At 38.7% G+C, this 24,201-nt stretch overlaps 4 protein-coding genes across 6 annotated transcripts; 2 read left to right on the top strand and 2 right to left on the bottom strand.

The window, feature by feature from the left end:
* Positions 1–832: 832 nt before the first annotated feature.
* Positions 833–4,611, top strand: LOC121809668 (integrin-linked protein kinase 1-like). Its single transcript, XM_042210419.1, has 12 exons — positions 833–1,782; positions 2,265–2,339; positions 2,420–2,524; positions 2,676–2,761; positions 2,921–3,041; positions 3,246–3,325; positions 3,459–3,521; positions 3,637–3,755; positions 3,849–3,934; positions 4,021–4,145; positions 4,220–4,351; positions 4,459–4,611. The coding sequence occupies exons 1-12, from the start codon at positions 1,345–1,347 to the stop codon at positions 4,463–4,465; spliced, it is 1,437 nt and encodes a 478-aa protein (XP_042066353.1). The 5' UTR covers positions 833–1,344; the 3' UTR covers positions 4,466–4,611.
* Positions 4,612–4,676: 65 nt separating this feature from the next.
* Positions 4,677–7,250, bottom strand: LOC121809667 (UDP glycosyltransferase 9-like). 2 transcript variants are annotated; one of them, XM_042210418.1, is made up of 4 exons: positions 6,582–7,249; positions 5,743–6,428; positions 5,119–5,386; positions 4,714–5,044 (listed from the first exon to the last, which is right to left on the bottom strand). In XM_042210418.1, the coding sequence occupies exons 1-4, from the start codon at positions 7,200–7,202 to the stop codon at positions 4,802–4,804; spliced, it is 1,818 nt and encodes a 605-aa protein (XP_042066352.1). In that variant the 5' UTR covers positions 7,203–7,249; the 3' UTR covers positions 4,714–4,801. The 2 variants fall into 2 exon arrangements, with proteins under 2 accessions (XP_042066351.1, XP_042066352.1); XM_042210417.1 differs by having other exon boundaries at positions 4,677–5,386; positions 6,582–7,250.
* Positions 7,251–20,360: 13,110 nt separating this feature from the next.
* Positions 20,361–23,188, top strand: LOC121809398 (BTB/POZ and TAZ domain-containing protein 3-like). Of its 2 annotated transcripts, XM_042209993.1 has the most exons (7): positions 20,361–20,607; positions 21,313–21,499; positions 21,592–21,843; positions 21,939–22,069; positions 22,144–22,450; positions 22,536–22,849; positions 22,919–23,188. In XM_042209993.1, the coding sequence occupies exons 2-7, from the start codon at positions 21,494–21,496 to the stop codon at positions 23,037–23,039; spliced, it is 1,131 nt and encodes a 376-aa protein (XP_042065927.1). In that variant the 5' UTR covers positions 20,361–20,607; positions 21,313–21,493; the 3' UTR covers positions 23,040–23,188. The 2 variants fall into 2 exon arrangements, with proteins under 2 accessions (XP_042065927.1, XP_042065926.1); XM_042209992.1 differs by lacking the exon at positions 21,313–21,499 and having other exon boundaries at positions 20,363–20,607; positions 21,500–21,843.
* A 184-nt stretch (positions 23,189–23,372) lies between these two features.
* LOC121809400 lies at positions 23,373–23,958 on the bottom strand. Its single transcript, XM_042209995.1, has 2 exons — positions 23,771–23,958; positions 23,373–23,689 (listed from the first exon to the last, which is right to left on the bottom strand). The coding sequence occupies exons 1-2, from the start codon at positions 23,884–23,886 to the stop codon at positions 23,452–23,454; spliced, it is 354 nt and encodes a 117-aa protein (XP_042065929.1). The 5' UTR covers positions 23,887–23,958; the 3' UTR covers positions 23,373–23,451.
* Positions 23,959–24,201: the final 243 nt, after the last annotated feature.

Raw genomic sequence — 24,201 nt, 5'->3', positions numbered from 1 at the left:
ATTATCTCACGTAGATGATTCAAATTTCTGATAGTATATTAGAAGGAGATTAAATATTTTATTAATTGAATTGCATTTTATCTTTAAATGAAATATTTTAAATCCTATAGTTTTATTTTTTATTATTTTTATTATTTTATGATTTACTACAAAATATTTTAAATCCTATAGTGATGTGATGTAATGGCCCATACTATATGTGATTATTTGTCTGTCTTTTGCAATCGACAAATTTCTCAAAATAATATTTATTGTCATGCTAAAAAAATTCTTCAAAAATATCTATTAAAATTCAATTATCAAGAGTTTATTTATATATGTAAGTTTCAATTTTACACTAAATCATAAATAGCTGTTAAACTCGACCACTTTTGTTCACTTCAAACTATACCCTACACAGATTTTAATGCCAAGTGTCCTAATGTTCAACCATCTCTTTATCTGATTTTATTAACGACTATGGACTTCAATTTAACTGAAAATGCCAATATTCATTGATTGATTTGAATAGCTATTAGGATTGAAAACTTTCTAATATTAAAAAAAAGTATAGTACAATACAATTAATCGAGTCATATATGGTTTATCCAAAATAAGTGAGTTCTTATTATTTAATTTTCAAATTATATACTAACTTCTTTAACTGCATACTACAATACAATTAACAAATTCAAAGTTTGTGAATTTTCCGACTGACTTTCAATATAATTGATTGAGTTTTATTGTTTTCCTAGAATTGATTGATTTTTATTCTTTTCCAATTAAATTTTGAAAAGAAAATGTAATAACGTCTGTTTCGGGTATCGAGTGGAATAAAGTACATGCAAAATTATGGTGTCTTCTTCCCCTCCCATCTGTTTGGCCTCTCTCACTCGGATCCATTCCTTTTTCATTCCTTCATTCCTTTCCATTTCCGTTTGAGGGCTCTCTTCTCCAGCTCTCTCTAACGATCCACTCTCCAAAATTCCCTCCAAAATAGTCCTAAACAACTTGACAAAACATCCCAAAAAAAATCCACACCTCTTCTCCACTTCGCACACCACAATTGTTGAAATTCATCAACGGACGCATATTGGATTACCCCATTTCCCCGCCCCAGTTCCCCAATTTTTCATTTGGGAGAGAAATTAGGTCGAATTCATCAAGGCACAGTGTTGGTTTGAGGAGCATCACTGATTTTCGGAATTCAATTTGAGGCGAAACCGCCAAAAAATGCAATCTTATTTAACTTAATCGAAGGGGGATTTTTCAATTTTTTTCCCTGGGCCCTAATATTAATTGGGTGGGGGGTTATGGTTTTTGGCGTGATCAGAAACAGTTTCGTGAATTGAATTGAATTGAGTGATGGATATTGCGTCCCAATTGAAGCGCGGGATCTCGAGCCAGTTTTCGACGGGGTCGTTGAAGATGAATCGGGGATTCAGTTTCCAGCGGCAGAACTCGCTGGACCCGCGGCGGAACAATTTCCGGTTCAGGTTCGGGCGGCAGTCGTCGATGGACCCGATACGGCGGAATCCGGTGGCGGCGGACGGCGACGGCGGGGAGGAGGAGCTGACGGTGCCGAGCAACCTCGATAGCACAATGCAGCTGCTGTTCATGGCGTGCAGGGGCGACGTGGAGGGGTTGCAGGAGCTGCTCGATGAAGGGATTGATGTGAATAGCATTGATTTGGATGGGCGGACCGCGCTCCACATCGCCGCCTGCGAGGGCCACGTCGACGTCGCCAAGCTTCTTCTTAGCAGGAAGGCCAATATTGATGCTCGGGATCGATGGGGCAGCACGGTACATATCTCTTTTCAATTGTTACTTGTTGCTCTGTTTTTTATTTGTTTGTTGTGTTCTGCAATCTGCGTGTTGTATTTACATCCGTTTACAATGTAAAATAGATACTAAAGGAAGATTTGTGTTTTAGTCTCTTTATTGAATAATTAATGAGTGCTTATGCAAGATGACGCGAACACTGGGTTTTCGACACACAGGAAGCTTTTTAGTTGTGGATTTTCTTGCTTATTTGGACTAGGTTAGTTTCCCAGAATATGAATCAATAAGAGTTCAATTGATGGATATGGTTTTGGGCCACTGAGTCCTTATATCTTTTAGAAGTGCTTTCTGGAACTTTCTAAAACTAGCAAAAATTTAAGGCTGTTTAACTGACATTGGTAGCTAATGCTTCCTTGTTACATATATAGCACTTGAGTATCGTTCACGTTTTTTTGAAACTAGGCCCACCGTGATAACTTTGATAGAATTGTTGATCATGGCAGGCTGCTGCTGATGCAAAATATTATGGAAATGTGGAAGTTTTTAATATATTGAAATCTCGTGGAGCTAACGTTCCAGTAAGTATGAATATATCTTTTGGAGAAGCTGGTTATTTTCTTTTCACCGCCACTAATAAAATTTTGTCTCGTTTTCCTAGAAAACCAAAAAGACACCCATGACAGTTGCAAATCCTCGGGAAGTTCCAGAGTATGAGCTCAATCCATTGGACATTCAAATACGAAGAGGTGATGGCATATCTAAGGTATGGCCTTCCGTGCTACTATCATGCCCCGTTAATATATTGTATGCATAACCTATTGCTCATATTTAATTGATAAGCAAGCATGGTGAGTGATTCTGCCTTCTCTAGGTTGTTAATTTTTAATCACTGCATCTCTTATGTCTGTGGACAGGGATCTTATCAAGTTGCTAAATGGAATGGCACTAAAGTTTCAGTAAAAATACTCGACAAGGACGGCCATGCAGACCGTGACTCGATGTATGTGCTGCTCTTATTCCAGCTTTACGTCTAGCTTATTTATTTTATCTTTATAATAAAAGAAATTTCATATTTTTGTTATACAAGTAACTAGTTATTTAATTTTCCAATTCGTGTATTACTTCCTGAACTGGACTATTTGTTATGCCTACTCTGCAGAAATGTGTTCAGGCATGAATTAACCTTGTTAGAAAAGGTTCGGCATCCCAACGTGGTTCAGTTTATTGGTGCTGTCACCCAAAACATACCTATGATGATCGTTTTGGAGCATCATTCTAAAGTACTCATCTCTCTCTCTGTAATCGTCTATTTTGCTATCTTAACCGTCTACTGGTGTTTTGACTGAAACATTGTTCATTCATATGAAATGTTGAATTTGGATTGTATAGTATTATATGGCTTGTTAGTTTCATTAGTCTCGTATGAATTCGGTGGATGAGAGGTTGTTTATCCACTTTGCTTATTTTTGCTCTAATTTTTTCAGGGTGACCTTGCTAGTTACCTTCAAAAGAAAGGGCGTCTATCCACGTCTAAGGTGTTGAGATTTGCTCTTGAAATTGCCAGGTACTTATGCTGATTTACAAAGACATACTCCACCTGTTCTGTTAATCTGCTCAACGAGCTGTCTGGTCGAACATCTGATGTTACTTCTATATTTGCTGGCGTTCTGGTTTTTTATATGATGTTTATTGTGCAGGGGCATGAACTGTCTTCATGAATGCAAACCAGAACCGATCATACACTGCGATTTAAAGCCAAAGTAAGGCAACGGAATGCTTAAGTTGGTCAGAGTGTCCGAACACTTTCCACTTCGATGGAGTGTTTCATTTCCAATTCACTCTTTTTTCATATTTGCAACTTTTGTAAGGTGCCAGAAATATTTTGCTGGATTTTGGAGGGCAGCTGAAGGTTGCAGGGTTCGGTGTTACTAAGTTATCACCACCGGTATCTGATAAAGTAAAACTTTTGCAGCCCGAGGCCACAGATCGTTCAAGTGAGTATTCACACATTACATAAGTTCGTGATTAAACATTTTCATATATAAGTAGTTTACGATCTTAATCTTTGCCATCCGTGCTATTTGTAGATGTGTACTTAGCACCGGAGGTGTACAAGAACGAAACATTCGACAAAAGTGTGGACGTGTACTCTTTTGGTGTTATGCTATTCGAGGTATAATTAACTATACATATTGAAGCACTTTCAGTTCGTACGAAATGATCAAGTTTCAAAACATTTTGCCACGCTTCTGTTACCAGATGATGGAGGGTTCTCCGCCATTCTCTTCAAAGTCTGCAGACGACGCTGCTAGGCTTATTTGTTTAGATGGAAAGAGACCATCATTCAAGTCAAAATCCAAATCTTTTCCTCCAGCATTAAAAGAGTGAGTCATATTCGCCTAATCAAACAAGAAAAGCGTTTTTTCAGCTCACGCCTAATGCTGGTGGTGTGCCCCAGGTTGATCGAGGAATGCTGGCATTCGAGTCCCAGTGTGAGGCCGGCGTTCCCTCAGATCATAATGCAATTGGATAAGATTGTCACGACATGCTCCAAACAAGGATGGTGGAAAGACACTTTCAAACTCCCCTGGTATGCTCCCGCGTTCTTTTTACTTTCGTTACGAATTAGAACACAAACCGAAAACGAAAACAAGAAAACATACGTTGAGTTTTTATAATTATATGCATAATTTGCAGGAAATAATGAATGGGAGAATCCATTAATTTTTAGCGCCTAAGCTTAGAAGGAATGGTGTATTTACAGAGAATCCACACAAGATAAGCTCAAGGCCCATTTTGTATTTACACACATTTGTTGAGTTTTATATATATGTATAATTTTTGTTGCCATTTCTTTTCCTTTCAAAAATTTAGTTTATGTTTGTGTTTATATTAGTCAGTACCCGAAAAAAAGTCTCACCAAATCATCTTCGGTATTGGACCCAACAACCACAGAAACAGTATTGTATTTAAGATACTGGGAAATACGACTCAAGTAAATTGGAATAAGGTGAGTATCATCTTACAAAAATCTCTATTTTTATAACTTTTTAAGTGTGGAAACAAATTCATCAATATTAGTAGCACTAGTCCCACCCTGTTCCACAGCCTCATCAGCCAAACTCTTCCACTTGCAAGCATTTTTCTTGAGCTCAATCCCTTCATCTCCTTCAACAACTTGCTTAACCTGTGTCGAAATCTCCTCTCTCCCGATGATTCCATCTTCGCCCGCTCTAACTCCAATCCTGAACCCCCACACGGCGCTATGGGCCAGTACCTGTGGCTGATGACACCACTCAACAATAAGGCCTTTCTGTAATCAAGATTCTTTATCATATCAATCTCAGAAGCTCTCACCACCCACAAAAATGGGCAGTTGCTCAATGCTAGGCCGTGGGCGAGCTCCTCCATTTGCTCCTTTTGGAGAGACGCTAAGCTTCCGAACGAGACGTAGACGACTGAGCCGCTCCCCTTGGCGTCGAGCCATTTTTGGCAGTCTTCATCTTGTTTTGGCTCAAACAGGTTGATGATATGGTTTGAGACCGATCTCTTGCTTTTTTTGGAATCGCAGATAAGTAGGTCCAACAGTGTTGATTGGCCATAGCCTTGCCATCCAATCCAATACCTCCAATGACACATCAAATTAGGAGCATGAAGCATATACACTAATAATAAAAAAAAAAAGCATATACACTAATATTTTCATGGGATAAAATGGTTATTAACTTATAAAATTTGGTCCATTTCTAATTAATCTATAATTTGAAAACAAAATACTTCATCCATCCATAAAAATAGTCTTAATATATGTAACATAAAAAGATATACTTTTGGAGAAAGTATATTTTATTAATAATAAAAGTAACTCATTTATATTGATAATTTTTAAAATGGAGAAATCAATTGAAAAAATTACTCAACTAACAAGGAACAAAGAGAGTATATAAAAGTAGGATACACATTCCCACGTTAGCTAACTACCTACACAAAAGTTCCTCAACAAAATGCTGAATATTATTGATAGAAGTCCCACCACATTCCACAGCATCCTTAGCCAATTTCCTAAACTCACAAGCCTTCCTTCTCATCTCAACCCCTCTTTCTCCTCCCACAACTCCTTCAATACACTCAGCAATCTCCTCTCTTCCACAACCTTTTATCACAACCCCAATCCCCCACACATCCTCCACAAACTTAGCATCCGTGGTCTGGTCCACCCACTGCGGCAAGGCCACGACGGGCACCCCATGCCCGACCGCCTCCAGAGTCGAGTTCCACCCACAGTGGCTCACGAAGCACGCCACAGCGCGGTGGGCCAGCACCGCTGGCTGGTTGCACCACTCCACCACGAGGCCCTTCTCCCCGGGATTGAAATCCCGGGGGAGCTTGTCGGCCTCGGAGGCTCTGACGACCCATAGGAAGTGGCGGTTGCTGGCGACGAGGCCGTGTACGAGTTCTTCCATCTGGGGTTTTCCAAGGGATGCGATGCTTCCGAAGGAGACATAGACGACGGAGGCGGTCTCTTTGGAGTCAAGCCATTGTGTGCAGGCGTCGTGTTTTGGTTCTAAGAGGTTGATGGTGGTTTGGTTGTTGTTGTCTTTGTGGTTTAGGAGGATGGTTGGGCCGATGGTCTTGATTGGCCATTTTCTGGCCATCCACTCTACTATCTGGGAGAGAAGATAAATAAACAAAATATGATACAAATATACATTTTAGATCAGTTTTGGTTATATAACGCCAAGATAAATGATTTATCTTTCCTACCATATAATTTCATTGCATATCATTAGACAAAGAAAATAGTAATTTGTAACACACACCTCTGGTTCGAGCATGTCGAACGTGTTGATGAAGATCCAATCCGCCTTGTCAAGATTCAAGAACTGATCACAAAGCAATTTCAAAATCGTCTGATTCGCATCCATAAACGTAGAGAGAGAAGGCAAATCCTTGACCGCAAGACAAGGCAACGAAGGCAGCCTCACCGCCTCACATTCCTCGTAAGGATACTTCAAACCCCCAATTTTCAAATGGTAGAAAATCGCAGACACAGCCGCCGACATCGTGAAAAACGGCGCGCAGAGCAAGTCCCGGGCCCGGGCCACGTCCATGGCCCACGGCATCGCGGAGTCGTAGACGAGGAGCTTATAAGCTGGGTTGTGGTCGATGAATTCGGCCAGGTTGGCTGAGAGCACGGCTGTGAAGCGCTTGAAGTAGGCCTCGAAGGACTCTTCGCCCTCGACGGACTCCTTTCCGTCTGAGATGCGGGCGATGGAGACAGAGGCAGAGGAGGAGGAGGAGACAGTTGCTTTGCTGATCAAGTCAGTGGTGATGAGAACGGTGACGGAGAGGCTCATGGAGGCGAGGCGGGTGGCGAAGGCGAGGGCCGGGTTGATGTGGCCCTGTCCCGGGTACGGGAGGACTAGAACATGAGCTGCCATTTGTTGCTGCACTAAATATGTGTGTTTATATATATAGATGTGACAAATTTTGGGTTGTGGGGATTACAAAGAAATGTAGCTATTTCTGAGGCTGGCATGAATTTGTTTTATTTGTTTTTTTACGATGAATTAAATGCGTTTTCTAGAAGGTGTATGGTATTTGGTGCTATTGGTGCTATTTTGTGGTAATTACATTTAATGATAACGATAATAGTTTCTAGAAGGAGTTATGATTTATTATTTCATTTTTTTATAGATAAATAAACATAAATTTTAAGGCAGATGGGAAGGTTGAGGTGTTATGAATGGAGTATGATTTATTGATTTATGATAACGTATTTATAGTAAATCTGATTTATTTTTTTATTTTTATTTTGTAAATAGAGCACACAGTTTATAAAATCATTATATAATTTTATTACTATTTTATTACTCTTTCCATCCGTCATTAGAATATCCATTTAAGTTTGGTGTGAATTTTAAAAAATATAAAAAAAAGTGGGCAGAAAAAGGAAATGAAATGTGAGACTCATTTTTATATATAGGGGTATTAATTTTATAGTAAAATATGAGTGAAATTATTAGTGAAATGTGAGGTCTATCTACTATTTATCTTTAAAGAATCTATTTCTTTTTTTTACAAAATCAAACAATTTCTTAAAACCTAAGACGATAAAAATGAGACGGTCGACTACGCAAAAGTTCCTCAACAAAATGCTGAATATTACTAGTGGAAGTCCCACCACATCCCACATCCTCCTTAGCCAATCTCTTCAACTCACAAGCCTTCCTTCTCAAACCAACCCCTCTCTCCCCTCCCACAACTCCCTCTGTAGTTAATGTGCAGCAAAAGTTTAATTATTTTTTGTTTAGAATGTCATTAGTAGGTTGGCTAATTATGACACTAGTCTTTATTTCTCTAGCATGTGTTTTTATTTCCTAGAAGGGTCTAGTATTCCATCTTTAAGAGCATCTCCAATGCCGGCGTCAAAATCGCGACGCCGATTTTTCGCCGACGCCGGTTCTGACGCCGAACCATTGGAACCGGCGTCGGCGAAATCGGCGTCAAAATCGGCGTGGCCATGCCGATTCGCGCGATGACGCCGGTTCTGACGCCGATCCTCACGGCGCCATTGTGGGTCCCGGATCGGCGTCAAACCGGCGTCAGATTTTATTTTTTATTTTTTTTTCTTTTGAAAACACTATATATACGCGCTTTGAACGTCATTTTCATTCGCACCACTTGTTTTAACGAGTACTCTCTCTCTACCTTACTTTCTGTACAAGATCAATTTAAGAAATGAGTAATGCCGGTGGTAGTGGTGGGGATGCGGATGAGTACGAGCGTATGATGAACGAAGAGCTAGATGCCTATACGAGCCGTGAGGTTGATCGATGGATGCAGAGTTATATGCAGCCGGCGGCACCTCGCCCACGACCAGTTGTCCACCGTCGACAAGTGGTTGATCGTGATCATGAAGCTGCACATCAGCGCCTGTTCACAGATTACTTCGCAGAGGAGCCGCGTTTTAACGCCAACCATTTCAGGCGTCGTTTTAGGATGAGGCGGGACTTGTTTATACGTATTGTTAATGCTTTGTAGCAGCGATATCTGTATTTCCGCTTCAGGCACGATGCGGCTGGCAGACCCGGCCACACCCCTATTCAAAAGTGCACTGCGGCAATCAGGCAGTTGGCCTACGGCACCGCGGCAGACATGTGGGACGAATACCTCCACATCGGTGAGACGACTGCCATCGAATGTATGAAGTATTTCTGTCAGGGCGTGATCGAAGTATTCGGTGATCAGTATCTCCGAAAGCCTACCCCTGAAGATTGCCGGAATCTGCTGTGGATGCACGGGGATCAGCATGGGTTCTCGGGAATGTTAGGCAGCATAGATTGTATGCATTGGGAGTGGAAGAACTGTCCCGCTACCTGGAAGGGATTTTACACGACCGGCTACAAGGGAAAAAATCCCATGATGATCCTCGAGGCCGTAGCTGATTACCGGTTGTGGATTTGGCATGCGTATTTTGGGATAGCCGGTTCGAACAACGACCTAAACGTCCTCGACTCGTCGCCCCTTTTCAACGAGCAGTGCCAGGGCGTCGGTCCGGCCATCAGTTTTGTTGCCAACGGCAACCAGCATGATATGAGCTACTATTTGGCGGATGGGATATACCCTAGGTGGCCCGTCTTTGTGAAGACGATCCGGTGCGCATCAGATGCGAAGAAGGCCTACTTTGCGACACGGCAGGAGTCGGCGCGAAAGGACGTGGAGCGCGCATTTGGTGTGCTTCAGGCTCGATGGGCTGCAGTTAAGGGACCAACGCGTTTGTGGAATGTCGACTGCATTGCTGATATAATGTACGCCTGTATTATCATGCACAACATGATTGTCGAAGATGAAGGTGTACAACTGACTGATTGGGCCAACGACGATAATGAGGCCGGTCCAAGTCACGGCGTCGCCACCGCCAACGTACGAGGTGGGGTACCTCACAATGAAGAAGCTCTCCTCCAAGCACATGCCGACATGCGTCAGACGGAGGCTCATATTCGACTCCAAAAGGATTTAGTTGAAGAGTTGTGGGCGCGGAGGATTGCAAGGCGTTAGTTTTTATGTAAATTTATGTAATTTTTTTAAATGTAATTTTTTTGAATGTATTTTTTTTAAATTATTGTACTTTTTGAAATTTTAATAGTATTATTCAATTTAAATGTATTTGTCTCGTAAATTAAATTTCGTATGTTGATACGAGTGTAAATTAAATTATATAATTGTTATTAGTGATGTGGATAGGTAGTGTGAAGGCTATGTGAGGGCTATTTGATGTCCAGTTGATGTGGCAAGCTGATGTGGCAGGAGAATTGTAGTGCTGATGATGTGGCAGTGTGAAGGCTATGTGAGGGCTATTTGACGTCCAGTCTTACTGGAGATGCTCTAAATATTATAGATGAAGAGTCATTCGTAAGCTGAATCAATTTCCAATCTATTCAAGATCTGATTTTTCTCCCTGCAAGAATTCATCTCTGCAACAGCTCCTAAACCAGAAATTATACATCCATTATCTAAATCAAAACAAAGTGAAATCCTAGTGCCAACGATCCAACAGTTTGGCATCAGAGCCTAGTTGAAATACTAGGATTTCTCCAACAAAAAGCGTCAAGAAGGTGAAAGAAAGAGCAATAGTTGCTGTCAAGTTACAGCAGAGTATCTCATACAAAATGGAGAACTCACAACATATTTCTCTACCAATCTTTGCCGGAGAGAACTTTGAGTTTTGGTGCAAGAAGATGAAGACACTACTTGCCTCATTGGACTTGTGGGAGCTCGTCGATGAAGGCTACGACGAAGCGAACGAGAACGAGAATCTTACGGCAGCTCAAATAAAGGAGTTAAAGAAGACGAAGCAAAGAGATGCTGCAGCTTTGTCAAAGATCCAACAAGCCGTCGCCGATTCGATTTTCCCTCGAATCATGGGAGCTGAAAAATCAAATGAGGCATGGGAGATTCTTCAAAAGGAATTTGGAGGAGATGAAAAGGTTAGAGCCATTAAACTACAAACTCTACGAAGAGATTTTGAGAATACCAAAATGAAAGACAATGAAACCTTAAATCAATTTCATTCAAGTTTTATTGAGCTCACAAATCAAATGAGAGTGTATGGTGAAGAGATTTCAGATCAGAGAATGATAGAAAAGATTTTGATATGTCTTCCAAAAAGGTTTAATGCTATAGTTGCTGTTATCGAGCAAACTAAAGACATTTCTAAAATGAGCATTTATGAGCTGATGGGTTCTTTGAAATCATATGAAGAAAGGCTGTTAAGGCAATCGGAAAAGCCGATTGAGAGTGCATTTCAATCAAAACTGCATTTGAATGCTAAAAGTGTTGGTGAATCTTCGTTTAGTGGTGGCCAACAAAATCGTAGTGGAACCTATGGTCGTGGAAGAGGTCAAGAGAAAACCAAACATGGTGGTAGAGGTTTTCACAAAGCTGAAAATGGGAAGAAGTGTACTCATTGTGGAAAGAGTAACCATGAGTACAAGGATTGTTGGTTTAAGGACAAGCCGAAATGCCACAAATGTAGTCGGTTTGGTCATCTTCAAAAGGATTGCTACGCCAACAATCAACCACAACAGCAGCAGCATGCAAATTTTTTGGAAGAAAAGCAAAGTGAAGAATATATGTTTTATGCTTCACAAAGCAAAAAACAAAAAGATGAAGATATGTGGTACCTAGACAGTGGCTGTAGTAACCACATGACAGGTGATGAGTCCATCTTTGTCAGCATTGATACATCTGTAAATTCTCAAGTTAAGATGGGAAATGGTGCTCTTGTCAAAGCCCAGGGAAAAGGGACGATAAGTGTTGACACGAAGAAAGGGATGAAGCGCATAAGTGATGTGCTACTTGTACCAAATTTGAGGCAAAATTTGTTGAGTGTTGGTCAACTTATTGAACATGGATATACTGTCCATTTTGAAGGAAATTCATGTGTCATACTAGATAAAGAGGGGGCGAAGCAAATCGTGGCAAAAATTCAAATGGAGAAGAGTCGCAGCTTTCCTCTCACATTTAAGTATGCTGAAAATATGGCAATGAAAGCTCAAGTAATGGATGAATCATGGTTATGGAATTTGAGACTTGGCCACTTGAACTTCAATAGTCTCAAGCTACTACACAACAAAAATATGGTCCATGGTCTGCCAAAGATTGAAGAAACACAGCAGCATGTCTGTGAAGGATGTGCACTTGGAAAGCATCACCGGCTACCGTTTCCAAAAGGAGTTGCTTGGAGAGCAAAGGAACCTCTAGAGCTTGTACACACCGATGTGTGCGGACCAATGTCGATAAATTCTAATGGTGGAAACAGGTACTTCATTCTCTTCATTGATGATTTTACTCGTATGACGTGGGTTTACTTCTTGAATCAAAAATCCGAAGTGTTTGAAGTCTTTCGGAAATTCAAGATCTTTGTGGAGAATCAAAGTGGTCGTACCATCAAAGTGCTAAGAAGTGACAATGGAAAGGAGTACACTTCAAATCAATTCACCAAGTATTGTGAAGAATAAGGCATTTGAAGACAACTAAGTGTTGGATACACACCACAACAAAATGGTGTATCCGAACGCAAGAATAGGACGGTGATGGAGATGGCAAAATCAATGATTCATGCCAAAGGATTGCTTAAAAGTTTTTAGGCAGACGCCGTTCATACAGCAATATACTTGCTGAATCGATGTCCAACAAAAGCTGTGATGGATAGAACTCCTATTGAAGCATGGAGTGGAAGAAAGCCATCAGTGAAGCATTTGAGAGTTTTTGGGTCAGTTTGCTATGCTCAAATTCCAAAAGAAAAAAGGCAAAAGCTTGATGAAACAAGTGTGAAATGTATACTTGTTGGCTATAGCAACATGTCCAAAGGCTATAGACTTTACAACTTGAAGACAAGAAGTGTTATCACAAGTCGAGATGTGATATTCGACGAAAATGCAAGTTGGAATTGGGAAGTAAATGAAGTGCAGAAGAGTGGATTAAGCATTGATGAAACACAACAAGCTCCAACTGTTGAAGATGAGGGAGATGGTGATGAAGGTGCAGATTTTTCATCCCCAAATGATTCAAGCTCTAACTCGGATCCAAGTTCGTCCACATCATCATCAAGTCATGCTCCTAGAATGAAAAGCTTGCAAGATGTCTAAGAGAGATGCAATGTTTGCCTCATAGAACCTGAAAATTTTGATGAAGCAATGGAGCAAGAAGCTTGGAGAAAAGCTATGCAAGAAGAAATTGATGTGATCGAAAAGAACAAGACATGGGAGTTGGTCGAATGCCCACGAGAAAAAGAAATCATTGGAGTGAAATGGGTCTACAAAGTTAAAGTAAATGAAGATGGATCATTTCAAAGAAACAAGGCAAGACTTGTAGCAAAAGGCTACACACAATAGCCCGGAATTGACTACGATGAAACTTTTTCGCCGGTTTCACGTTTGGATACAATCCGGATGCTCATTGCTCTTGCAGCTCAAAAGGGGTGGTTATTATACCAACTTGACATTAAATCAGCCTTCTTGAATGGAGAATTGACCAATGAAATTTATGTGGAGCAACCTCAAGGTTTTATAATCGAAGGTGCCGAAGATAAAGTTTATCGGTTGAAGAAAGCATTGTATGGATTGAAACAAGCATCAAGAGCTCGGTACAGCCAAATCGATGCATATTTCATTGAGCAAGGATTTGAAAGGAGCAAAAGTGAGTCTACTTTGTACGTGAAGACTCAAGGTACATCTACTCTCATTGTTGCTTTATATGTTGATGATTTGCTGTTTTGTGGTGATGATGAGAAGATGATACATGATTTTAAAATTGAGATGATGAAGAGATATGAAATGAGTGATATGGGGCTGCTACATCATTTCTTGGGTATGGAGATATACCAAGAAAATGATGGGGTGTTTATTTGCCAGAGAAAATATGTAGAAAATATTCTGAAAAAGTTTGGAATGAGTGATTGCAACCCAACTTTGATTCCATTGGTGGTGAATGAGAAAATGAAGAAAGAAGATGGTGAAAAGAAGATTGATGCTTCTATCTATCGAAGTATGGTTGGAAGTTTGTTATATCTTTGTGAGACAAGACCGGACATTATGTTTGCTTGTAGTATGTTGTCAAGATTCATGAATAGTCCGAGTCAAATCCATCTTGGTGTAGCAAAGAGAGTTCTTAGATACATCAAAGGCACAACAAATTTTGGGATCAAGTATGTCAAAGGTGCCCAAGTTAATTTGCAAGGCTATTGTGATAGCGATTGGGCCGGATGTTTGGATGACATGAAGAGTACTACGGGTTACTCATTTTCTCTAGGTTCAAGTGTGTTTTCTTGGACTTCAAAGAAGCAGGAGAGTGTGGCACAATCAACTGCCGAGGCTGAATATGTTGCAGCTGCTATGGCGACATCACAAGTGTATTGGCGGAGAAAGATTCTTGGCGATATTGGAATGAAGCTGGAGGAAGCTACCGAGCTGTTTTGTGACAACCAATCAGCAATTGCTATGAGCAAGAATCCTGTTTTTCATAGCCGCACTCGACACATCAACATCAAATATCATTTCATCCGAGAAGCCATTGAAGAAGGTGAAGTTCAGCTCACATTTTGCAAGTCCGAAGATCAAGTGGCAGACATCTTCACCAAAGCACTTCCAAAGGAAAAGTTTTTCAAGTTTAGAGAGCTTCTTGGTGTCATGGAGCAGCACATTAAGAGGGAGAACTGTAGTTAATGTGCAGCAAAAGTTTAATTATTTTTTGTTTAGAGTGTCATTAGTAGGTTGGCTAATTATGACACTAGTCTTTATTTCTCTAGCATGTGTTTTCATTTCCTAGAAGGGTCTAGTATTCCATCTTTAAATATTAGAGATGAAGAGTCATTTGTAAGCTGAATCAATTTCCAATCTATTCAAGATCTGACTTTTCTCCCTGCAAGAATTCATCTCTGCAATAACTCCTAAACCAGAAATTATACATCCATTATCTAAATCAAAACAAAGTGAAATCCTAGTGCCAACGATCCAACACCCTCAATACACGCCGCAATCTCCTTCCTCCCCACAATCCCACTCTCACACAATCTCATCCCAACCCCAACTCCCCACACATCCTCAATAAACTCGGCGTCCGTCTTCTGGTCCATCCACTGCGGCACTGCCACGACGGGCACCCCGTGCCGCCGCCTCCAGAGTCGAGTTCCACCCGCAGTGGCTCATGAAGCACCCGACAGCGCAGTGGGCCAGCACCGCCGGCTGGTCGCCCCACGCCACCACGACACCCCTCTCTCCCGGGTCGAAATCTCCGGGGAGCTTGTCGACCTCGGAAGCCCTGACCTCCCACAGGAAGGGGCGGTTGGTCGCGGCGAGGTCGTGTGCGAGCTCCTCCATCTGCGGCTTTCCGAGGGAGGCGACGCTGTCGAAGGAGACGTAGATGACGGAGGCGGGTTTTTTCGAGTCCAGCCATTGCGTGATGCAGGCGTCGTGTTTCGGTTCGAACATGTTGATGGTGGTGTGCTTGATGTAGGGCTGATAATTTTTGACACGACACGATAACAAGACACGAACCGGCACGAAATTAATGGGTTTGGGTCAGAGCTTATTAGGTTCGTGTCCATATCGGGTCGACCCATTAAGGACACGAAAATTTTGTGTCGTGTTCGTGTCGTGTTCGTGTCGGGTTCGTGTTCGTGTCGTGCCGGGGAGATGATTTCCGCCGCCGGTTAAGGAGAAGGAGGGAGGGAGAGAGAAACTTGAGAGAGATGGAGGCGTCGCATGTTGCATTAGGGTTTTAGAATATTATTAATTTATAGTATATTGTTTGAAATTTTTGTTTAATATTTTGTAGGCTTTTAGTACTTCTTATAAAACTATGTAATCAATTTATAGTACATCTTTCTTGATTAAATACAGTTTTGAATTTGCATTTTTTATTTATTGAACTTTGTATAATATATATTTTTTAAATAATTTTTTTAATAAATAATTAAGTTTATATATAGTTAGAATTAAGTTGACTTTGATTTACTTATATTTCTATACTATACATTATTTTCTTTATATTAGATCGTAAATTTGGTGTTACTTCAACTCAAGAGGGACGATAAAATTTTCAAGTATTTTTTAATTTTTCTTAGTTTATTTTTTCATGTTTAGGTATATTTTCCTATATTGAATTTAAATTTGGCAAAAACGAATATATTAATTGTGAAAAAACATTTATTTTTGTATTTGTTTGCTCATGTTGGCCTATTTCTTAAAAGACATTTTTTTAGTCATTGACAATTGTGTGTTGCAATTTCAAGAGTAACGAGTCCATGAATGATTAAAGGTTTTAGTCTATACTGAGGGGTAATTACACCATAAATACAAAATGTTTCACTAATGTTTTAAATTTGTAAAAAAGTTTTAAGTTAGCATATATCAGACAGAAAGTTTGATTATTATTTTTAAATTTCAATATTTTGAGTTATTCAGTTGGATTAGTATGAAATATAAATTTCAATGTTGCTCACGAGTCTCATCGTTGCAATATTGGAAACTTTTTTCAAAAAGTTTGAAAAAAACTACTACTATCTCATACTATCAACCAAGCCATTCAATATTTTCAGTTTAAATAAAAAAAAAAACTATTACTATGTGCATTTGGTCAATTTAAATACTTTATGCCATGATTCTAAATTCTTTTAAAGATCAAACTCTACAACCATTTAATAAGAAGCAATACCTTCTCTAATTTGTTTTCATTTTTTTTATTTCTATTAAGCTCTACAAATTTATTGGTAGTAAGGCTATTCTATGTAAAAAAGTTGCATTGGCCCACCGGATATTTAATTAAATAAAGAAATAGGGAAAAAAACAATGAGAGAAATAGAATTAGAGTGCTACGTGTTTAAAATTCCACCATCCTACTGCTTTTCATATGATAGTGGTTACGTTTAACCATAGCAACCCCCGCTATGTTATGGTGTAACAGAGCAGAGGATTCTCTCCATCTTACACGTGTTTTTATTGAATTTGTCTTTGTTATATATCTCTCATAAAACAAAACGTCTATTAAATTTATATGTTTGTGTAGTGTTTTTTGTCATTTGTCACTTTGTGTGTATTTATGCCTTTTGTATATGCATTTTATTTTTGTGCGTACTAATGTAATAGTTTGGTGAAAGATATAGCCATACACGGTTTATGGTTTTATATATTCATTTATTTTGTATTTATAATTTAAAACTTTTATGTCACGTGCATAGCACGGGTGCTAAAACTAGTTTAACTTAAATCTTCACTCTGAATCATGATATTCGTAACTCTTGTTCGACGGCAACGTAGGAAGAAGGTTGCAATTAGTGGCGATTAAGACGTTGGTCTTGACGCTTGTGGGTGTGAGTCGTTTGCCCTAATTTATGGCTCACCTTCTTAGATTTTATTATATCTCTTACAGTTTACTATGTGGATGTTGATGTTGAGGTATGTTATTATGTATTTAAGGTGTTAAATATTTATAATTATTTTTTTGATGAAAAATATTTATGAGTATATATTTGTAGTTAGTTCTTAAAATATTTAATAAATAGTAGTAAAAGAAAATTCCATCGTAATGGCATTCGTAGTAGTGGGCCGATTTTCAGTACTCCTATTTCAGCCACAAAATTTGCCACATACCACCGGCCTTATTTAAGTCTGATCCAATTTTACAATTTTATTACTTAAATGAAAAATTTTAAGAATTATGATAAGTTGGGAATTCAAAAAGAAAAAGACTTATTTAGTGAATTAGAAACCGAGGATTCCCCTCTAAACAGAACCCACGAGTGAAGCATTTAGTGAGTTTAGAGAGTGGAATTGAAGATTCATCAAATATCTCCATAATCTCAGTAGAAGGTTTATGCGATAATTAAATATTCACGTGAAATCGTTCAATCTACGTGTCTGTTGATTTTCACTTCACACAAAATTCACTCAATTCGTGTGTGACCTATCACATTTGCATGAATTTATACTATCGCACCAAATTACTCCCTCTGTCCCGGCTAAGATGACACATTCCTTAACCGGCACGAGATTTTAAGAGTTATTGATTAAAGTGTTTAATTGGAGAGCGGAAATGTGGGTGAAAATATTAAAATAGAGAGAAAAAGAAAGATCAATATTTTAATATGAGTAAAAAAAATTGTTGCGTGTATTCATTGGAGATATAAAGTTTCCAAAAAATGAAATGTGTCATCTTAGTTGGGACAAACTAAAAAGAAAAATGTGTCATCTTAAACGGGACGAAAGGGAGTATTTGTTTGCACGATATCGCTGATATTTATATTGTGTTAATCTTATTTATTTATATGAATAAATGTAGCAAACCTAGGTGCTGATTTAATCTATCTATAAGAAATAAATGTGACAGTGTTAATGCAGGGGTGGCAACCGTCCAATCTTGGAATATAGCAGCCATCCATCGTCCAAACCCCACGGCCCCACCAACATTCTAATAGAGTACTCCCTCCGTCCCATATAATTTGGGACACTTTGACCGAGCATGAGTTTTAAGAAATGTAATGAAAAGTGAGTTGAAAAAATTAATGGAATGTGGGTCCCACTTTTATATATTGGTTTTATGATTAAATGTGAGTAGGAATGAGTTAGTGGAATGTGGGGTCCACTACCAAAAATGGTAAAAGTGAAATAGGTCAAATTATGTGGGACGGCCCGAAATGGAAAACTGTGTCAAATTATGTGGGACGGAGGGAGTATTTTTCTAGAAAATTCGCATAAATCGAGATTTCCCAAAAACAAATGGGCCAAAAGATTTAACAATTCTTTGCTTTAAAAACGATTTTTTACTATTTCTAGTCATTCTTTTAACTGATTTCTTCACCATATTTATTGGTATTTATATGGTAGCACTGGTATTTAATACAAACTTGACTCCCTATGTCCCTTTAATAAAGTACATCTCGTCATCCATGTATCATTGTCCTTAAAACAAGAAAGAGAAATCCAATTTCTAATCTTGTCCGTGAATTTGCACAATTTTGTCACACTGTCCGACTCTGGAAAAGTAGTCTCTTTCAAAATAAAGGGTCAATTTTTAATTTTTAAGGAATCAAAATTTTTTAGGAAAACAAGAATGCATTTAATATTATCATTAAGGAATTTACCAATATGTAATGAGTGAATTGGGCTGAACTAGGTTGGATCGAATCGAACTGGATTTTAGTTATATGAATTGATAAAAATACATAACAATTAAAGTGACTATCATAGCATATTTGGTATGAAATTTGTATACAGCTCTCATAATATTAGTATTGCTCCATCTGTAACTCATCAATCAGGTAAGCATGGTTAAATTATTGAGCCAAAATATATTGACCATAAACTAACACACTTACTGTGGAGTACTAAAAATATTTTTGATCAAATGTATGAGACCAGTTTTTGACTTTATTCTATAGAAAATGTGTGGAAAAGTTAATAAAATATGGATCACATTTTTATATATTAGTGGTAATATTTTAGTAGAATGTGATTGTAATCAGTTAGTGGATCTATTCACTAAAATTGAAAAGGAGTAAATATATATTTTATTGACAATATTCTAAAATGGCAAAATGCATCTTTAGTCGCAAGCAAATGGAGTACTTTTATCCATTACTAATAATCTTGGTGTAGGTTGTACAGTTTTAATACCAAGCTAGTAGAGTATGAAAGAGATAAAAAAAAAAGATAAATTATCTTATACATTATTAGTGAAAATTTGAGTCTATCTCGTTAGATAGAAGAATCTATCAAATATGGAATGAAATTAATTTTAGAGTCTATCTCAATAGATAGAAACATCTACTCAAAGGAATGAAGTTATTTTTATGGACGAAATAATATGGAAAATCTGAATTTATTATTTGATAATTTATAGAATATGATTAAATTAAAAGTTATGAACTAAAAAATAAAAATCATAAGAAATAAGAGACAAGAAAATCGTACTTGCTCCGTTCCATAGTAGCAGATTTATTTTTTTTCATTTTGGACATTCCATATCAGTAAAATCATTTCCTTTTCTAGTAAAAAATAACATCATTTTCTCACTCTTACTTTTTCATTTCTTTTACTTTATTATCTCCACTTTTTCTTTATTCTACTTTATTACTCCATTAGATTCATGGTAGTTGAATCATTTCAATTTTTGCACTCATTTTAGAAAAATTACAACAATAGTTAAAGTGAAAGGGTAATGTAACAGAGAATAACATAGATAACCACTTGGGATCACCTATAACTTTTCCTACTCCATCTCCTATTACATACTCACAAACATGAGTGATGGGTTAGGAAATGGAATAGGAAAAGTAATAGATAATCCTTATTTATAGATAACATCTTTTTTTCGCTATATTATTCTTTTTCTTATAAAATAAATGTAAAAATAAAATGACCGCATAATTGGGAAAGTATCTTTTTGTTTTAATACATTAAATATCTTTTCATTTTTCATTGGGGAATGATTATATAGTGATAAAAGAGCACCTCAAATTCTAAAGCCATCGTGAATATTAGGTATACATATGCCAAATCATGAATCTTGTCAGTTGAAATTAGTGGTCGGGGAAAAACAATAAATGAATCCACGTCATTCATCGAAAAGCATAGAGTAGTCACAAGACTTTCTAAACCCACTCCACCACCAACAGCCAAAATTTTCTCTTTCTCAATTACAGTTCACAAATATTGTGTTTATCTCCACAGCCACCCTTTCTCCATTTCTTTTCCCTTGATTTCAGCTACAAAAGCTGCATACATCAAATTGTATTTTGATAATTAAACGAAAGGATTAAAAAAATCACTTGTCACTCTGTTTCAGGTAAGCTTCACAGCTTGTGCTCTGTTTTCCACTGTTCTATTTATGAATTCCTGGTTTCTTTTTCGGATTGGCTGAATGTGACGTGCGTATTTTGGCTCTTTGATTCTGAATGTGTGGAAAAGTTTTGATCTTTAGTAGAGGGAAGCTTTGTTTTCAATGGTTTAGATGTTGGGCTGATGTTCTGTGCTTCAATGTTTCTTGAAAAAATCAATCTTGATGTTTAAATTTTCTGATTTTGGTTATGTCTACAATTTTGTTTGATTCAACCATTAGAATAGTGATTTTCATTAATTGCATGGTCTGTTTATCTGGATTTCAATGGAGGGTTCCGGGGGGGGGGGGGGGGGGGGGGGGTTAAGCCGTCAAGGGCAAATTGCCGGAAAAACCATAAGTTTGGTCAATTTCTGGTCAATCCCGCAACTTTCGAAAATAGTTTTAGAACAAAAGTGAATTATGAACTTTACTGAGAAAACCTTGATTTACTTTCCTCATTAGCACTGAAAATTTGAGAAGGGTTCTCTAGTCGAGATGATTACGTGCACCTAAGTTGGTAAGACGTTTTCCTTTCCACCCGATAGGTTGGGGTTTCGAACTGTAATTGATCATTTAGAAAGACCAGTGTGGACAATTCTTTTCTTCTGATGGAAGTTCTTTCAAGAAAAGTAAATATGTGGGGCACCTGAAATGAATTTTGTGTTGTCTTAGTTGGATCTCTTTCCAAGAATAGGTTGTTGCCATTGCAAGCCTCCCACAAACCTCAAATGGAAAAATTCTTAGACGTTTGCTCTTGTAAGGAGAAGCCTCAAAGCTTTCTAATGCTGATGATTCCATAGCCGTTTCCTTCCGTGCTGGATTTGTCACACCTTGTTACTTATAATGTTCCACAATGCAGGTAAACAATAGAGGTTCATGGGCTCTTCGGCTGTTGAGATCTCGTGGCCGTCCTCTTCTATTGACTCGTTTGAGCCCTCTTTCTTTATACAGATAGAAGGAGGGACTTCATCAGATAATTTGGACTTCCTTGAGAGTGCAAGGCTTTCACCACGTCCGCGTCTAGATATTCCAAAACCTCCTCCAATTCCCAGGAGAAGATCGAATAGGGTACTTGCAGCATCATGTTTCGTTCCAAAGGAAACGAAAGATATATGGGAGAAGCTCTTCAGTGAGGGGTATGGAGCCGATGTGCACATCTTGACAGATGATGGATCAATAATTGCTGCTCATCAAAGTATTCTGGTGAGCATAGTTTAGCAATCACTACATTGTTTTATAGTCAATGTTTTGAGTTTCTGATTAGTTTGTTTTTTGTTTTTCGTTTCGTTGATCTGTAGAGCATTGCATCTCCAGTCCTTAGGAATCTTTTACAGCAGTCTAAAATCAAGAATCCTGTAAGAACTATTCGGATTCCTGGTGTACCGTGTGATGCGGTTCGTGCATTCATCCGTTTCCTCTATTCATCTTGGTAGGAAAAAAGAACATTCACTCTTTCATATTCTGATGATTTCAGATGTCAAAATTCTGATTTTTATGGTGCAGCTACGGAGAAGAGGTTATGCAGAAGTTTGTCCTCCATTTACTGGTTCTATCACACTCTTACGTCGTTCCATCGCTTAAAAGAGTATGCGAACACACGCTCGAACGAGGGTGGTTGAACAAAGAAAACGTTATAGACGTGCTGCAGCTAGCTAGAAGTTGTGACGCTCCACGCCTTGCCTTCGTCTGCTTGCGTATGGTAGTTCGCGACTTCAAAAGCATCTCCACTACCGAGGCATGGAAGGTGATGAGGCGCGCTGATCCCACCCTCGAGCAAGAGCTAGTGGAGTCCGTTGTTGAAGAAGATTCAGTGAGTCACCAATCTTTTACATACTAGTGGAAAGTGACCTTAACGTGCCTCGAAGAGAGCGTCTTATGTTCTAACCGTGTCGCAGAGGAGGCAAGAGAGGTCAAAGAAAGTCGAAGAGAAGAAGGTGTACATCCAGCTGTACGAGGCGATGGAGGCTCTACTCCACATCTGCAAGGACGGGTGCAGGACAATTGGGCCTCGCGACAAGGCTCTAAAAGGGAGCCACGTCGCCTGTGGCTTCGTGGCATGCAAGGGGCTCGAGGCCCTGATCCGCCATTTCTCGGGATGCAGGACGAAAGTCCCCGGCGGGTGCGTGCACTGCAAGCGCATGTGGCAGCTGCTCGAGCTGCATTCGCGTATGTGCAACGACCCCGACTACTGCAAGGTCCCTCTTTGCAGGTAAGAGTGACACACCACATTTTTTTTATTTTATCAAAGATTTGATTGGAAATGTTTGGAAAATGTTAGGCATTTTAAGGTGAAGATGATGCAACAGAGCAAGAAAGAGGAGGTTAAGTGGAAAATGTTGGTGAGAAAAGTGACAGCAGCAAAGAATGCTCAGAAACTGCTTTCATTTAGAAGGTTTTAGTTTTTAGTAATGTGAATACATATGGCCATTATTTTAGCAGGCCTTATTCAGATTGAATAATCAATGTACTCCTCAGATGAAAAAAAATATAAATGTACAGAACAAGTTAATATGTCATCTTATAAAGTTGTTGTCTTGGAATTTTTCTATATTTACAAAGTTTCCTGTTAATTTTCACCTCTAAGTATGTGTGTTGGAAACATATCTAATGAACAGCTTCAGATTCAGTAGTTTGAGCAAATTATTGCCATTCTTTCCATTTTTCTCCTTACATTTTATGCTACCATTTTCATCAGCAGAAATGTTGAAAAATCGCAATCGAAAAGCATAAAATGCAAATGAATGAACATTATGATTCATGTTCAATTGAATTCATAACTTATTCAAAGCCAATTCTGGTAAAAACACACATCTACTGAGATGGAGATGTTTCTTGTATGACCTTTCCTTTATCTCTAAGCTTAGCAATGGTTTCCTTCATGGCTTCTTTCCTCTTCTTGCTAGCAAGAACCTTTGCTGCCAAACCAGTCACATTTGGGTCCTTCTTCTCCTCGGGCGGGGGAGGAGGCGGCCTTCTCGCGGCTCCCCATGCATTTCCACCACCAACACTCAGTCCCAACAACACACCAGCCAGCCCCATTGCAACATCCCTACATTCCACATATTCTTACTTCAGAAAATATAATCAAGAGTCTTAAAAAATGTAGTGATCAAGAAAACCAGACACAAACCTCCTTTGCACTGATGTTTTCTGATGAGGAAGTGCAGCATTGCAAGCATAGAATCTTGTGGAGATTGAGGATTTTGGTGCATGGGGAGTAATAGGGGCAATGCCTATATGGCTCATGGTTATTTTTACCTAGCTTTATTTTTGGGGGGATTTGGAACTTTGAAGAGTATATGTTTTTATGTGCATCAAGAAATTTAGTTTGTGGATAGTGTTGGCCTTTACATCCTTTGATTAACTAGGTGTACAGACTTCATTGGTTGCTATTTGATAAGAGGCCTAAATCTTGTGGACCTAATTCAATGAAATTTGACCCTTTACAACATGTGCATGTGTTTCTTCTCTGTTATCAATTTGCTGGAAACTGAATGAAATAATTCAAACAAATTCAAAAACTTATAACCACCAGAAATAGTACAATATGCTCAAATAAAG

This window comes from Salvia splendens, chromosome 6 (assembly GCF_004379255.2).
Source record: "Salvia splendens isolate huo1 chromosome 6, SspV2, whole genome shotgun sequence".
In the NCBI taxonomy this organism is placed as follows: domain Eukaryota; kingdom Viridiplantae; phylum Streptophyta; class Magnoliopsida; order Lamiales; family Lamiaceae; genus Salvia; species Salvia splendens.
The sequence above is the reverse complement of the archived record's forward strand: the minus strand, read 5'-3'. Positions and strand labels throughout refer to the sequence as shown.

Coding starts and splice junctions, on each gene's coding strand:
- LOC121809667 (XM_042210417.1), bottom strand. CDS start 7,202: ATGGCAGCTCATGTTCTAGTCCTCCCGTACCCGGGACAGGGCCACATC. Junction 6,429..6,581: donor TCGACATGCTCGAACCAGAG/GTGTGTGTTACA, acceptor CTTCTCTCCCAG/ATAGTAGAGTGGATGGCCAG. Junction 5,387..5,742: donor GTTGAGGAACTTTTGTGTAG/GTAGTTAGCTAA, acceptor GTGTCATTGGAG/GTATTGGATTGGATGGCAAG.
- LOC121809398 (XM_042209992.1), top strand. CDS start 21,517: ATGGGCTCTTCGGCTGTTGAGATCTCGTGGCCGTCCTCTTCTATTGAC. Junction 22,070..22,143: donor CGTTTCCTCTATTCATCTTG/GTAGGAAAAAAG, acceptor TTTATGGTGCAG/CTACGGAGAAGAGGTTATGC. Junction 22,850..22,918: donor TGCAAGGTCCCTCTTTGCAG/GTAAGAGTGACA, acceptor GGAAAATGTTAG/GCATTTTAAGGTGAAGATGA.
- LOC121809400 (XM_042209995.1), bottom strand. CDS start 23,886: ATGAGCCATATAGGCATTGCCCCTATTACTCCCCATGCACCAAAATCC. Junction 23,690..23,770: donor AAAACATCAGTGCAAAGGAG/GTTTGTGTCTGG, acceptor TGTGGAATGTAG/GGATGTTGCAATGGGGCTGG.
- LOC121809668 (XM_042210419.1), top strand. CDS start 1,345: ATGGATATTGCGTCCCAATTGAAGCGCGGGATCTCGAGCCAGTTTTCG. Junction 3,756..3,848: donor CGAGGCCACAGATCGTTCAA/GTGAGTATTCAC, acceptor TGCTATTTGTAG/ATGTGTACTTAGCACCGGAG. Junction 3,935..4,020: donor TTGGTGTTATGCTATTCGAG/GTATAATTAACT, acceptor TTCTGTTACCAG/ATGATGGAGGGTTCTCCGCC.